This window comes from Lolium perenne, chromosome 7 (genome assembly GCF_019359855.2).
Source record: "Lolium perenne isolate Kyuss_39 chromosome 7, Kyuss_2.0, whole genome shotgun sequence".
NCBI lineage: Eukaryota > Viridiplantae > Streptophyta > Magnoliopsida > Poales > Poaceae > Lolium > Lolium perenne.
Genome location: NC_067250.2, coordinates 209,328,886 through 209,342,773, shown reverse-complemented (window position 1 = coordinate 209,342,773; position 13,888 = coordinate 209,328,886). Strand labels below are relative to the sequence as shown.

At 45.7% G+C, this 13,888-nt stretch overlaps 3 protein-coding genes across 5 annotated transcripts; all 3 read right to left on the bottom strand.

The window, feature by feature from the left end:
* Positions 1-282: 282 nt before the first annotated feature.
* On the bottom strand, positions 283-1,113 carry LOC127314354 (photosystem II reaction center proteins PsbY, chloroplastic). Its single transcript, XM_051344811.2, has one exon. It carries the CDS (start codon positions 1,008-1,010, stop codon positions 426-428), a length of 585 nt encoding a protein of 194 aa, XP_051200771.1. The 5' UTR covers positions 1,011-1,113; the 3' UTR covers positions 283-425.
* Positions 1,114-1,564: 451 nt separating this feature from the next.
* LOC127314355 (succinate dehydrogenase [ubiquinone] iron-sulfur subunit 1, mitochondrial) lies at positions 1,565-4,936 on the bottom strand. Of its 2 annotated transcripts, none has more exons than XM_051344813.2 (2): positions 4,193-4,936; positions 1,565-2,031 (listed from the first exon to the last, which is right to left on the bottom strand). In XM_051344813.2, the coding sequence occupies exons 1-2, from the start codon at positions 4,861-4,863 to the stop codon at positions 1,860-1,862; spliced, it is 843 nt and encodes a 280-aa protein (XP_051200773.1). In that variant the 5' UTR covers positions 4,864-4,936; the 3' UTR covers positions 1,565-1,859. The 2 variants fall into 2 exon arrangements, with proteins under 2 accessions (XP_051200773.1, XP_051200772.1); XM_051344812.2 differs by lacking the exon at positions 1,565-2,031 and adding an exon at positions 2,580-3,241.
* A 1,723-nt stretch (positions 4,937-6,659) lies between these two features.
* LOC127314357 (F-box/FBD/LRR-repeat protein At1g13570) lies at positions 6,660-13,231 on the bottom strand. Of its 2 annotated transcripts, XM_051344817.2 has the most exons (6): positions 12,892-13,231; positions 12,537-12,643; positions 12,155-12,411; positions 11,560-12,073; positions 11,340-11,489; positions 6,660-7,117 (listed from the first exon to the last, which is right to left on the bottom strand). In XM_051344817.2, exons 2-6 carry the CDS (start codon positions 12,624-12,626, stop codon positions 6,800-6,802), a joined length of 1,329 nt encoding a protein of 442 aa, XP_051200777.1. In that variant the 5' UTR covers positions 12,627-12,643; positions 12,892-13,231; the 3' UTR covers positions 6,660-6,799. The 2 variants fall into 2 exon arrangements, with proteins under 2 accessions (XP_051200777.1, XP_051200776.1); XM_051344816.2 differs by having other exon boundaries at positions 6,661-7,117; positions 11,560-12,411.
* Positions 13,232-13,888: the final 657 nt, after the last annotated feature.

Here is a 13,888-nt window from a genome sequence, read left to right as displayed (position 1 = left end):
TGTACCCAATACTGTTTGTACTCTTCCTTACTACGGTATGAATACAAGTTCGTATGCCTTCGGGCGTACGGTTTCAAAAAAAAAAAAAAAAAAAAAGGTATTGAAATCCAAGTGTGGTGTTAATGAGCAAATCCTTGTTACTAACACCTTTGTAATTGTAATTACGACCTAATATATCATCCCAGTTACTGCTTTGGTACGAAACCTAGAAGAATTGAACTGAATCGATCGGTCGAGGAAAACAAGAGCTGTACGTACTCTGCATTGTGAGTTTTTGACCAATGGAAGGAACACGATTATAGAATTTGCAAACGGGTAATTACACCACGTTGAGGTTCCAGGGCTACTATCACCACTCTTAATACTCGAACGCACACTACAACAAGGAGGACGACGACGTACGTACGTGCATACGTGCTCATCGATCAGTTGGACCGCATCTTGTTGAGCTGGTTGAGCGCCGGCTGCAGGATGTTGAAGAGCACCCAGCCGATGGCGGGCGCGACGACGAAGAGCAGCAGCAGGCCCCGGTTGTCGTCTGTTGGCGTCGCGGCCGCCAGCGCGGCGAGCTCCTGCACGGCGGCGGAGGCCGGCTCCGGCGCGGCGGCCAGGCCGGCGGCCGCGGCGGCGCCGATGCCGAGCCCGGCGACGAGCGCCTTCTCGGACCGCATCTTGTTGAGCTGGTTGAGCGCCGGCTGGAGGATGTTGAAGAGCACCCACCCGAGCGCCGGCGACACCACGAAGAGCAGCAGCAGGCCCCGGTTGTCATCGGTCGGCGAGGCCGCCGCCACGTCGGCGATCCTCTGCGCCGCCATCGCCGGTTCCGACGTCGCCAGCGAGGAGAAGAAGGCGCCCGCCATGGCCGCGGCCGCGGGGGACACGGCCAGGGCTCCCTTCTTGTGCAGGGTGCGCAGCGAGATGCCGGTCGGCGACGCCCGGGCGGCGCTGGACGACGGCGCCTGCATCTTGGCGGCGGGCTTGAGCATGGCCATGGTGGCTATGGTCGCCATTGACGTAGGCCTAGCTCCCTGGTTGCTAGCTACCCTTCCTTCCTCCTCACAGGACACTGGCAAATGCGACGGGCTGGAGTAGAAGATGGAGTGAGTGCTGTGAGGTACGCGAGCGTGTAATGCACACTGCCCACCACCGCGTTTCTAGAACGAACGATGTGGCTAGCTTATCTTGAGCGGCGAGTGTGCGATCGAGATTTGAAAGCTTATCTCGCGGCTTGCAACTTGCAATGCCATTGGCTGGGAGCAGAAAGGTGGGCACCACACGATTTACATGGAAACTTTGTTGCTGCTGCGAAATTGATATCTCGCACGAAACTAAGGGTGCTCTAGAATGTCCCATGGTATCATTTCGATGGAAACATCGGTAGATATTGACGGCCATTTTGCATCGGTCCAAAAGGCTTTGCACATTTTTTTAGTTATTACGAAGTTCATCTTCAGGTAAGCTGCAAAGAGCTGTGCGATGGCGAGTGATCAGAGGGGGTGCACGACGAAGTGACGATCTACTGTTACAAAACCCGACCACGAACACAAAGGCAAACTCGGTAACATTTTAAATGCGATACATGTAACATCCAAACAATGATAAACAATTCTGAGGTTCATGAATTACTCCATGCATGAACATCACAATGCGACCAACGACAAACCAAACTAGATACAGCACAAAAGGAAAATAAAATTCGGTAGCAATTATTCACTCCCTACACAGAAATGTCAGGCAGGGAATTATCCTGCGTTTCCAGCCATTATTCGTCAGGGGTAGACACCATGGAGGTAAAACAAAACGAATGGCAGCCTGATCACAACTTTCGTCATCTCCACCGGAGATCTGCTCTCATTTACTCAGGCCCCAAGCTGCAGCTTCTTTATCGTGTCAATCTGCTTTGCCGGGTTCAGCCCCTTGGGGCAGGCATGTGTGCAGTTCTTGATGGTGTGGCAGCGGTACAGCTTGAACTCGTCGTTGATGGAGTCAAGGCGCTCCTTCGTGTACTGGTCACGGCTGTCCTGGATCCACCTGGAAGGACAAATGTGTTTATGGCAAAGGACTGACGGCACTTGAACAACTCCATTGCAGACATGAGAAATGAGATGCATGTACAAGCTACAACCCTAATACATCTAATACTAATTTTTTTGTTTACACTTTCATGTGGCTAAATTGCTTTATCAAAAAACCATGTAAATGTGCAAACTGTTTGACCAGTTATATCAGATCATGTTTAGATCTCAAAGTTAAGGTAGGCTAACTCATTCCTAATTGTCCAACTAATATCATTATGGCAGTATAGCATCAACCAGAGCTTATACTGGTTATCCTAGTCACAAACAAGTTTAATTGCCATATACTACCTCTGTCCATAAAAGGGTGTCGCAAGTTTGTCTAAATTTTGATGTATCTGGACACTTTTTTAGCGTACAAATACATCTGAATCTAGAAAAATCTTCGACATCTTTTATTGATGGAGGGAGTATTTAAACAGAGAATCATGTAAAAATCTCAGTACACACACAAATAAAGCCATATCAAACAAGATTGAATTAAACAACCAGATCACAGAATAATTGGACAATTAAATCTTTAGCTTCATAAATGCTGAATAGCATGGAAAACAGTACATTACATGGTTCAACTAGATAAAGAAAAAAAGAACACATCCGTTGCTGGCAAAATAAAACTTGGCAGGTAGTTTCAGGGATCAAACACTGAAAGATTGCACAGAGGCAACCTTTATTTCACTGGACTACAGCAGAGCTAGTTCTTTGTTCTACCGTCCTGTTACATCTACCAAGACGCCTTCTTAACACCATTAATTTCACCCTTATTTGCCAAGGTGCGGAACACGATACGAGACATGCGGAATTTCTTGTAGACACCACGAGAGCGGCCTGTGAAAATACAGCGGTTCCTAAGGCGTGTCATGTTACTATTTCTTGGCAGCTTGGACAGCTTATCGCGAAACTTTTCACGCATATCTGATGGCAGATCAGGGTCCCTACAGACTGACTTATATAGCTTTCCTCTCAGCTCATATTTTGCTGCAAGCAATCTACGTTTGTGATCCCTCAAGTTTCTCTTCTCTGATATCGTCCCGTGATATCCTCGAGCTTGGACGTGCATGGACATGTTGGGTTTTGGTTTGGTTAGCGTCCCATGATATCCTCGAGCTTGCATGTGCATGAACATGTTGGGTTTTGGTTTGATTAGCGTCCCCCACAGCGGAAGCCTAAAAAGGGTGAACGGGTGAACGTGTCATGGACTTAGCAATATCCTAAAGCTTACAGCAAAAAAGCAATAAAGATATTAGACAACTATCATTTGAGGGAAAGGCACTATAAACTTTAGCATCTTAAGTTGGTAGATCATCAACCATAATTTGGTGGTGAAGGGAGAAACTAGCATGCTCTATACTCAAAGAGTGGCCGTCACTAGTATATACTAATTCCAAATAAAGGCCTTGTCAAAAATCAGACTACTACAGGAAAATAGCGCCAAAACTAAGGCCTGTAATGTCACCAAGAATCAGACCAAGGACCAAACTAACCAAATTAAGACAGGTGGTGCCATCAAGAAGCAGACTACGAAACAAGTATAACTCCAGATTATTTCCAACATTGTCATCAACTTCCAAATAAATCAGCCAAACACGTAATGAAGTAGAAAGTCACCGATGGCCTAGAAATTTCAAGGCATTCTGCAACCGAACGAACATTTCCCAGTATCAAGATCATCTAAATCACTTTGCAGGTGAGCTACCAAATAAGGAACAGAGGATCATCACGCATTCTAAAACCAAGCGACCATTTCGTAGCATCCACTCAATGATCATCATCTAAACATCTTTGTAGGCGAGCTACCAAATAACAAAGTTTCTTTACCTACATCATGTGTAACAGGACCAAATGATTCATTACCACATGAGACCAGCGAACAATTCTCCTGGCACACAAAATTTAACAGCTGACACTGTTGCACACCTATCTACCTAGGCGCAACAAAACCAACCTATGTATCATCAGTGTATCACCACACAAGCATTTCGCAACAAGTATTAACCAACCAATCAGAAACAAGCATTCAATGATCAAACAGATCCAGCAAACAAACGCAATCAACACATATTATCACAATTCACAGTAGCAAGAAGAGGCTACAAGGGAGGGAGGAGAAGGTATACCTGTTGGCATGGAGCAGCGCGGCGGGTCCGAGATACTCCTCGGGGTTCCACCAGTATGACGGGCAGGACGTGGAGCAGCATGCGCATAGGATGCACTCGTACATGCCGTCTAGCTTTGCGCGTTCGGCCTTGGACTGCAGGATCTCCTTCTTGTCGGGCGACTGCGGGTCCTTGCGCTTGAGCCATGGCTCGACGCTCTTGTACTGGTTGTAGAAGTTGGTCATGTCGACGACGAGGTCCTTGACGACGAACATGTGCGGGAGCGGCGAGATCGTGGAGGCCTTGTCGTCGGCGTTGATCTTGGTGAGGCAGGCGAGGCCGTTGTCGCCGTCGATGTTCATGGCGCAGCTGCCGCAGATGCCCTCGCGGCAGCTGCGGCGGAAGGTGAGCGAGGGGTCCTGCTCGTTCTTGATCTTGATGAGCGCGTCGAGGACCATGGGCCCGCAGTCGGCGACGTCGATCTTGTAGTCCTTGAGGTGCGGCTTGGTGGACGGGGAGTCCGGGTCCCAGCGGTAGATCGAGAAGGTCTTGGTGGTGGTGGTGGAGGAGGGGGGCGGAGGCGGGGCGGGGGAGGAGGAGTGGGGCTTGGAGGCGACGAGGCGGGAGGAGAGGGCGGGGGAGAGGAGGACCCGCGCCGCCGGCGAGCGGCGGAGGAGGGCGGCGGCGGCCATCGGATTTGGGGGTTCGCTCGCGTTGCTTTTTTTTTTCCTCCTTTTGTTTTGGGAGGTTGGAGAGGGGCGCGTGGTGGGCTTCGGCCCAGCTGGGTATTTATACCTCGGGAGGCTGACGTGTGGGGCCAGATCGGAATGCCGGTGCTAGGGTTGCTGACAGGTGGGGACAGAGCGTGTTTGGGTTTGGGCCTTTTTGTGGATGGGAGGGTGGAGATGTGGACTAGCTCTGGGCCGTTTGGAAGATGACAAAGGGAAATTTGATAAGAAAATGACTTCATCGTAGCGATAAGAAAATGATGTCATGCTGGTCTTGTTACTCAGCTGAGAATGGTTAGATAACGGAAATTGAAATACTCCTCCGATCCATATTATTAATGCTAAAATAAATATATCTACAACTAAAATGTGTTTAAAATCTAGATACATATATATTAACGTCAATTAATATATATCAGATAGATCTACTTAATTAAACACGTCCGGAAGCACTTGATTGTGCGGTTTGGACACAGCGTGTCAAGCAGCCCTGGAACTCTTGCTCAGCGATATATACTGATCTTGGTGCAGACGAACATAGTTGAACTCCTAGTTGTACTTAGTGTGGGTCATGGAAGGAAACCACAGACCGCTAGAAAATAGGCTATGTTCAAGAAGGCGTCGCTTTTAGAGAGGATAGATTTCTGGTGTTGCTTTTGCTACTGTTTTGGTTCGCTGTTAGGAAGAATATATCACTATAACGAGATTTTTTTTAATGTAATTCTTTTTTTTTCTTGACATCCGTATTGACATTAGAGCAATGCGTGTTGTTGCAAAGGCTGTGTGTAATCCGTATCTTAATATATATACTCTCCATTAAAAAAATAGGCCATGATGATTATGATACTCCCTCCAGTTTCTAAAATGGGTGTATATATACATTTATGTTTAGACAAATCTTTGACGTCCTTGTTGTAGCAGGGAGCACTATCGGCTAGTGTTGCTAGTTTAGCTAAAGCAAAACCTAGGCAATGTGGTCGGTTAAAACCACCGGCAACAAACTACGGAGCTCCATCCAATCAAAAATTACTTTAGGTTTCTCAGCATCTTTCCCAAAGATTTTTAGGTCAAAGAGCATGCAATTTCACGGAGTGCAATTTCTATCGATGTAAAATTGTGTATAAGTACTACAAAGGGATTAAAAAAATGAACTATTGTTGGCTACTTAAGCAATCTCTACCATTACTTGCATACTTTCGTCTAGCTCTATGACCAACCATGGCTAGCTCGTGCATATATGTTGCTTTTCCACTTATGGAAAGTTGGATCGCCTCCTCGAAAAAATTGTTCCTAGCAATCCATATGCTCCATGCCTTCAAAGTGAGGATTTCCACAGAGAAAATGCACGATTAACCGGAAATCCATTTTAGCTCACAGATGTAGATGCACCCAATGCTTAAATATTATATTTTAAAATGTCAAAAAATTATCACGATACATATTTTTTTGCCTTTTTTACAAAGCCCATAAAAATTATCACTTTCTCACAAAATACTGTATGTGAACATAGCATATCTGGATGTATACAAAGTTTTCATCCAATTTCTAACAGATACCATAAATACTATTTAAAATTCCTATTGGAATTCCTTCACTTATCCAGCTCGAGATTATTCAGATTCTTAATAATGCTCGAGATTCAGCACAGAATTTACCAGGATACTGAAACTCACAAGAAGGTCCAAAAGACATGTAATTCGTTGCATCCATGTGTGACGCTGTCGGGCATCATTTTTTAATAATGAAGTATCTTTTTTTTGCGAAATTAATAACGAAGTATCCATCAATGTGTTACACACTTGGCAACAAAATAATCCACATGAAACATTCTTTCACTGCGTTGCAGAAGAAAACAAATGCATAGCCTAATACACGTAAGATGTGCGTTCACATCCCAGGATTATGAAGATGATAATCTAACATACGAGGGGACCGACTTTCTAAGGTATTTGGAAATGAAAAGGTGATATAGTCTCCAGGTAACTTCACTTACGTCATCAGAGTAAATGTATTTGTACGCAAATTTGTCGAGCCTGGGATCCAGAATCAGGCACTCAAGGGCAGTTGAGTTCTCCAAGATATGCAGTGCGAGCTCAATGCTAGATTTGGTTCCAGCGTACCCACTCATCTTGGCAACCTTGAGCTTTCTATGTGGTTCACGTTTCTCAAGCCTTCTCAGCGCTGCTTCCTCCCCATAATACACCAAATTTTCATAGAGCTGCATCAATTTCACAAGTAAGACTGACATAATTCCAGACAAAAAGTTGTGTTTGGACTCAAGACAAGCGTAGTGACAACTGGAGCAGATCTATAATCAACATATAAAACTGTAGAACCATCAAAATAACGCCAGAGAAATTGTTGCTGCACCATTAAGTGCGAGCCAAAGGCTAGATCAGATATATTTTCATGCTATCCCATATTTTTTTGCCACTTTAAAACATAGATTTGGGGTAACTATACACCAAGGAGACCCACCCATATCGCCAATCCTGTTTGTGCTAGGCATGGAGGTACTCACGGCTGCGATCAAGAAAGCGACAGCCAAAGGCCTTTTCGCTAGGCTGGTAATCTGCACCGCAATTCAACGAATTTCTATTTTTGCAGATGCCATGGTACACTTTGTGAAGCCGCTGGCAATTGAATTGGAGTCGGTTCGAGGAATTCTGTCAGCCTTTGGAGAAGCATCAGGAGTGCGGTTCAACTACAACAAATCAACAGCAACCCTGGTTAGGGGAGAAGGAGCAGGAGGGGACATTGGTCACCGAGATTCTGAACTTTCCACTGAAGGATTTTCCCATCAAATATTTAGGGCTTCAGTTGGCCTTACGGCCCTGATAAAAATAGTGGCAACCATTACTGGATTCAGTCATGGCTTTCATACTGGCTTGGGAAAGGGGTCTGATAGGCAGAGAGGGACGATAGATCCTGATAAAAGCTGTTATCTCAGCGAGGCCCATCTCTTGATCACAGGCAAGGAGGAAGTCAATAGTCCTGGAGGAAATTGAGAAGTGGCAACGGTCATATTAGATTGATGCACTAGCTAAGTTTTCTAAAAGTCCAAACTGTTAACGGAATTAACCGCTCATTTAGCTTCTTCTATAAGAATATGCTCTGGGTGCTAGTGCCCATGGGTCTCTTTTTTTTTTTTTTAAAAAAAAAAGGGCTACACGGATGCTGGGATGTGAGCTCGCGTGGTTCCCAATCAGGTACCTTGGGCTCCAGTTGGCGCTCAGGCCTCTAACTAAGGCGGAATGGCAGCCGCTTTTGGATCAGGTTATCAAGTGCGTACCTGCGTGGCAAAAAGGGCTCATCAAGAGAGAGGGGAGACTAGTCCTGATTAATTCAGTTGTTGCTGCAAGAGCGGTGCATCAAATGGTGGTCGCTGAGGCGCCAGTTTGGCTTTTGGAGGAGATAAACAGATGGATGAGAGAGTTCTTTTGGGCCGGTAAGGATGAGGTGCATGGGGGACGGTGCCTAGTGGCATGGAGGAGCATATGCAAACCAAAGAAGTTCGGCGGCTTGGGGGTGAAAGACCTGAGTTTGCAAGGCCTCGCCTTGAGATTGAGATGGATGTGGCTCAAACGCACGGACCCGGCGAGGCCTTGGCAAGGCCTACCCGGGTTGAATGATCCTCTTGTGGAGGGAGTATTCCAGAGTCTAGCGCGATTTACGGTAGGGGATGGACAGCTGACCTACTTCTGGAGAGATAGATGGATTGGTGGTTACACTGCAGAAGAGCTGGCACCAGAGGTATTCGCCATTGTAACCACTAGGCGGAAGAACACCCGTCTGGTGGCGGAGGCTATGCAGGGGGATGCGTGGATAGATGACATACCAGGGGAGATGACGGAGGAGCTCTGGAGGCAATGCCTAGCCCTGTGGGAGGCGGTGGAGGATGTCGAGAGAGACGTCTCCACACCAGACCGCATACTTTGGAAAGGTGCGGAGGCTGGAACATACTCGGCAAAGTGCACGTATGAGATGCTATGCCAAGGAAGTGTGAGATGGAGTATGAGTAGGCCGGTTTGGGGCTCCTTCTCACCCATGAAATGCAAGATATTCGCATGGTTGGCTCTGAGATACCGCCTGTGGACATCGGATAGGAGGGCGAGACATGGGTTGCAAGAGCACCCGAACGCATGTTATATATGCCTGCAGGAGGAGGATAATGTGGACCACATTCTAACCCTATGCCCCTATGCGAGACAGGTGTGGTGCAGGGTGCTGCGCAGTGCAGGTCTAAGGATGGCAGACCCAGGGTTCACGGGGAACCTGCAGAGATGGTGGACGGAGGCCCGCAAGCGAGTGAGGAGGTTTGACAGGAAGCGGTTCGACTCCATGGTTATCTACACGGCATGGACGATCTGGAAGCAGCGGAATGCGAGGGCTTTCAGTAACGACAGGGAGCAGAAGACGGTGGACCAAATGGTCACCCAGATTAGGGACGATTTCCACCTGTGGGAGAGAGCTATGAGAGGAGTGAGGCTAGATATAGCGAGAGAGTAGGCCTAGGCGGAGGGAGGGCGGCGTGTGTGTGTGTTCTCAGCACCTAGGTGCTGTTCTTGTAAATTGTTATGCTTTCACCTTCTATAAAGATAAGGCACGCGTTGCGCGTGCTCTCGAAAAAAAAAAGTCCAAACTGTTGAAAGGGCTAGGCTATATATTTTAACACTCCCCCTCATGTTTAGGTTGGACAAACAGAAAGACACTAGACGTGGGTAATCGGGAGCCGCCGGCCGCAACTATTTGGAGTAAATTAAATAGTACATTGGGTAGGATTTGATCCTGAGACCTTGTGGCTCTGATACCATAATACACTGATGCACTAGCCAAGTTTCTAAAAGTCCGAACTGTTGAAAGGGCTAGGCTATATATTTTAACAGATCGTTCCTCTGGGCAGGCAAGGAGAAAGTCAATAGTGGCCAGCGCCTTGTGGCGTGGAATCAAGTGTGTTTTAGTGGATTAGCAGTTAAAACCTCAAGCTTCAGGGTCATGCTTTGCGAGTCAGATGAGACTGGTTGCAGCTGCTTTTCTGAACATTCAATGGATCACGGACATGACTTCAAAGCTATGTGACGATGCAAGCTTCATCGTGTGCACCTGTGAGCAACGGTTTCAGGAGTTCGCCTCACCAACATGGCTGACAAGTTTGTATGGCCATGGTCACCCTCACTTCAGTACTCAACCAAGTCTACCTACAGGTTGCTTCGTCATGGATTAATTCGGTTCAAAGCAGCAGACTATATGGAAAAAACAGAGCTCCCTTCAAATGCCAAATCTTCATGTGGCTCATGCTGCAATACATCATATGGATGTCAGAGCGCAGATTTATACATGGCCTGCAAGATCAGTAAACAGCATGCTTCGTGTGCCTCCAAGAGGAAGATGCAAACGACCATATCTTCACCCAATGTGTGTATGGTAGACAAGTTTGGTACACCTGTCCGCAGAGGCTGAATACGACAGCAGAACCCCCTGGTGAGGAAGATAAGATGGAGAGTTGGTGGAAACAAGAAATAATGAGATTCAGCAAGAAGGGAACGAATAACTTTGCTGCCCTGGTCACACTAGTGTGCTGGTCACTATGGAAAAACCGGAACACATGGTTTTCAACAACAGGGACAAGCAATACTCTAAATTAACCTGTCATCGAAGATCATTGATGAGTTTAGGCAATGATCTATGGCTAGGGCAGGAGTCACTGGTGTTTTTGGTTTACTTGTGAGAGAGTCGTGCTTAGATCTTTTAGGAGTCTGGTGTTTCTCTGCCCTGTATCATTGGTGATAGAGGCCCCACCATCTTGTAAATAATAACTCTACCTTCTATAAAAATATGGCACGCGTTTTGTGTGCTCTTGAAAAAAAGTTTCTGGTCAGATTGCCAACACTCAGGGTTAAAACACTAGCTGAGCCTAGCATATGCGCAAAATAATCCTGTAACTGAACCAAGTTACCTTGATAGACATAGATCAATTTGGAATTAACTGCTGTAACCCAACCAGCAACAGCATAGAAATCAGATAGTTCTTGCAAAAAGCCAAAGGGACGGGAATAAACATGGTTTAGGTCCTAGAAGTCATTAGCACACTCTTTATGTATGTACTCTTCTGCATATAAATTTAGTGGAAGTCAATGATTTCTATGTTTCAGCAAGTATACATACAAAAAGATGAAGATCTTCAATACCAAATCAATAACAGTAGCCCACCATAAGGTATAATTTTCATAATTTATTTATTCAATATTGCAGATGTTGATATTCCCTTTGTATATTTGGCCAAACTTAGTAAGCTTTGACTTTGAAAGAAATTATACGCCATGTATTTTGGGACGGAGGAAGTAGTTTATACAATGACTGAACATCTATTGTTTTCAACAGTTTTCTTCCTTCCAACATTCACTGTTCAAAATATTAAACCGGTGAAATAAGGAACTTACGTGCACAATAAATTTTTCCAAAAAAGGGGCAGCATCAAGAAACGAAACAAGGCAGAGAAGACCATGTTTCCTCGATGACATGTCCATTTTCATCTCCAAGTGCTTGAGGGAAGAAAATTTATTGGTTGGATCCCTCGCTGGAATAATCATCTGCATAAGAAATATAGTCAAGATAGAGTATTCAAGAGTTAATAAAAAGAAGAAGTTTCAGCCTACAAACCTGGGTATATCCAACTAGATACAATGTCTCGAGATTAGGCATAAGAGGCGCAAGTTCAGAAAGAGCATAATCTGCAGCATCCCCTGCAATCAACTCAAAGCGTGCCTCCTTCAACAGAGATGCCTCACATATTACAGTTTTGAAATTTGTCCATCCATCGTAGTTAAAGGTGGCCAGATTTCGAGCACGGATTTCCAATGTATTTAACGGACATGACCGAATATCAAGGTGGTTTAGCTTACAGAGCATCTCAGAGATCTTGAGATGCTCTATTTGTGGGCACCGATTTAACTTCAGCTGTTCGAGAGAAAGGGTACAACTCAACAAGCTCTCTAGATCTTCTTGAGTTATATATACAACGCTCAAATCAAGTGTCCTCAGGTTTCTTAAGCCACTGAATGATGTTGGCTGCCTCAAATAGCAATAGCAAAGCTTGAGATGCTCTACACAGGTAGGTTGTGGAGCTGCAAAATTTGAGGACGGGAAAGTGTACTGGATACGGTGAATTACCCGCCTTGGACGCAGATCAAGTGTAAGTTCTCTGGCGCCTGAACTAACTGCAAAGTATATCCAACGATCAAGATAATTGGCATACTTGTGATTGTGGAGGTTGTGCTTGATGACGAATGACTTCACCCCAGTTCCAGCGTGATGTCGTACGATGCCGTTAACGCACCTGACAAACTTTGCCCTCCTCCTTCCTTTGTGCACCCGTCTGTTCAGACCCAGAGCCCTTGTAGTGAACTCTAAATTAGGGTAGAATCTCCAAGCTCGGAGCAAGTTTTGAGCCAAAACACCGGTACGCATAGCATCTCTCAGCGGTAACAACTGAAGTATCATGAACAGAACATCCTGTACATCAAGAAGCAAATAGTATAAGTACTCTCTTTGATTGGAAAAAAGTATTGTGACTAGCTAATGTCTAGCTGTTTGCTATGATAAAGACGGATACACGCAAAAAAAATAGTGTTTACTACCTCCGGAATACTGTCAAATTGACACATGACTGGTTTTCGTTTTGGGGCCAGCTTTGCTGCTCTGTGACATGACTTCATTCGCTTAGCCATTAGACCGAACAATTGATCTGCAGTTTACCACGAGTTAGTACAATCATGAAAGGGTGTCAATCTTTGGGCGAAGATGGGGGTTGGAACAGAATTGGGGTTGCTTATGTTGTCGAGAAAAAAAAGATGGGAGTTGTGCACTCGTGTAATCCCGGAACAGGCAAAGCTGACGAAATTCATGGAGTAGAAGCATCGACTTATCGAGGAAAAGCTGCGCAAGATCTCCAAACACGGGGCTGATAAAGACAGGGAATTTTTTGAGACTTACCAAGAGATTAATTCTTCCCCAGTCGATTTCCAGGCGGTGGAGTGATGGTAGAAAAAGGGCAGCTCCACGCCAGTAAACGCGAGGAGAACAGTGGCGTGGCTGCCGGCCGTTCCGGAAGATCGGAACACAAGTGCGAGGATCCGGGTTAAAAAAGAAGGTCGCCGGGGCGGAGACGGATTCTGTGTGCGCCCTCGAACTCGATCGATGCCCGGCTGATGACCCTAACCTCCTTCGGTGTTCCGTCCTTGCCTCCTGGACGTCTCTGCTGCGCCGTTGAGAGCTGTGTCGCCGCCGGCCGTTCGTGACCTAGGCGAGGGTGGCCGTAAAGTATAGAATAATAAAAAAAAACTTACAAACCTCTCTTAAAAAATAAAAATCTTTTTTTTTTTGCGAAACACAGTACAATCAAAGACGCTCATACATACGCCCCACACACTCACCCCTATGAACGCACACACGCACACCCTACCCCTATGAGCACCTCGCTGTCGACGGGAACGTCGCCTCCCACTGAAGAATATTCCGCCTTTATGAGACACCAAAGTGTCAAATCTGGGTTTGAACTCTGGTGGGCTGGGGGTGCCACTGCCCTCCTAACCATCCAACCACAGGTTGGTTCTCAATAAAAATCTTTTTAGAAGGCTATAAGTAGTATATAAATTTCTGAATTTCTGAATTTGCTATCCTAGGATCAAGAAAAGGCATTATAAATCTGTAGTAGTCTGATGTTTGCATTTGCTAATTTGTTCTGAAATATGAGTACACCAATGTTTGCATTTGCTTTTCTATTCCAAACACGAGTACCAATGTCGGCTGGACATAACCTGAAAGCTACCACATCTGGTGAATACAGAAAATTAAACCATCTCAATCTAATAGGTGAAGATGACAAGAATTGAAGTGAAATACTGGTGTTCTACAGTTTTCTGTTCAACTGACATACTGATGTTAACAATTGGGCAAATCTCTCACAACACTAAGGAAAAACCCAAACATT

Bases quoted from the DNA above. Each gene is read 5' to 3' on its own strand.
- LOC127314355 (XM_051344812.2), bottom strand. From the start codon at position 4,863: ATGGCCGCCGCCGCCCTCCTCCGCCGCTCGCCGGCGGCGCGGGTCCTC. The intron at 3,242-4,192 runs GTATACCTTCTC...CACCCTTTTTAG, and splicing joins GCGCTGCTCCATGCCAACAG to GCTTCCGCTGTGGGGGACGC.
- LOC127314357 (XM_051344816.2), bottom strand. From the start codon at position 12,626: ATGGCTAAGCGAATGAAGTCATGTCACAGAGCAGCAAAGCTGGCCCCA. The intron at 12,412-12,536 runs GTAGTAAACACT...CTTGATGTACAG, and splicing joins AATTTGACAGTATTCCGGAG to GATGTTCTGTTCATGATACT. The intron at 11,490-11,559 runs GTTTGTAGGCTG...TTTCTTATGCAG, and splicing joins ATCTAGTTGGATATACCCAG to ATGATTATTCCAGCGAGGGA.
- LOC127314354 (XM_051344811.2), bottom strand. From the start codon at position 1,010: ATGGCGACCATAGCCACCATGGCCATGCTCAAGCCCGCCGCCAAGATG.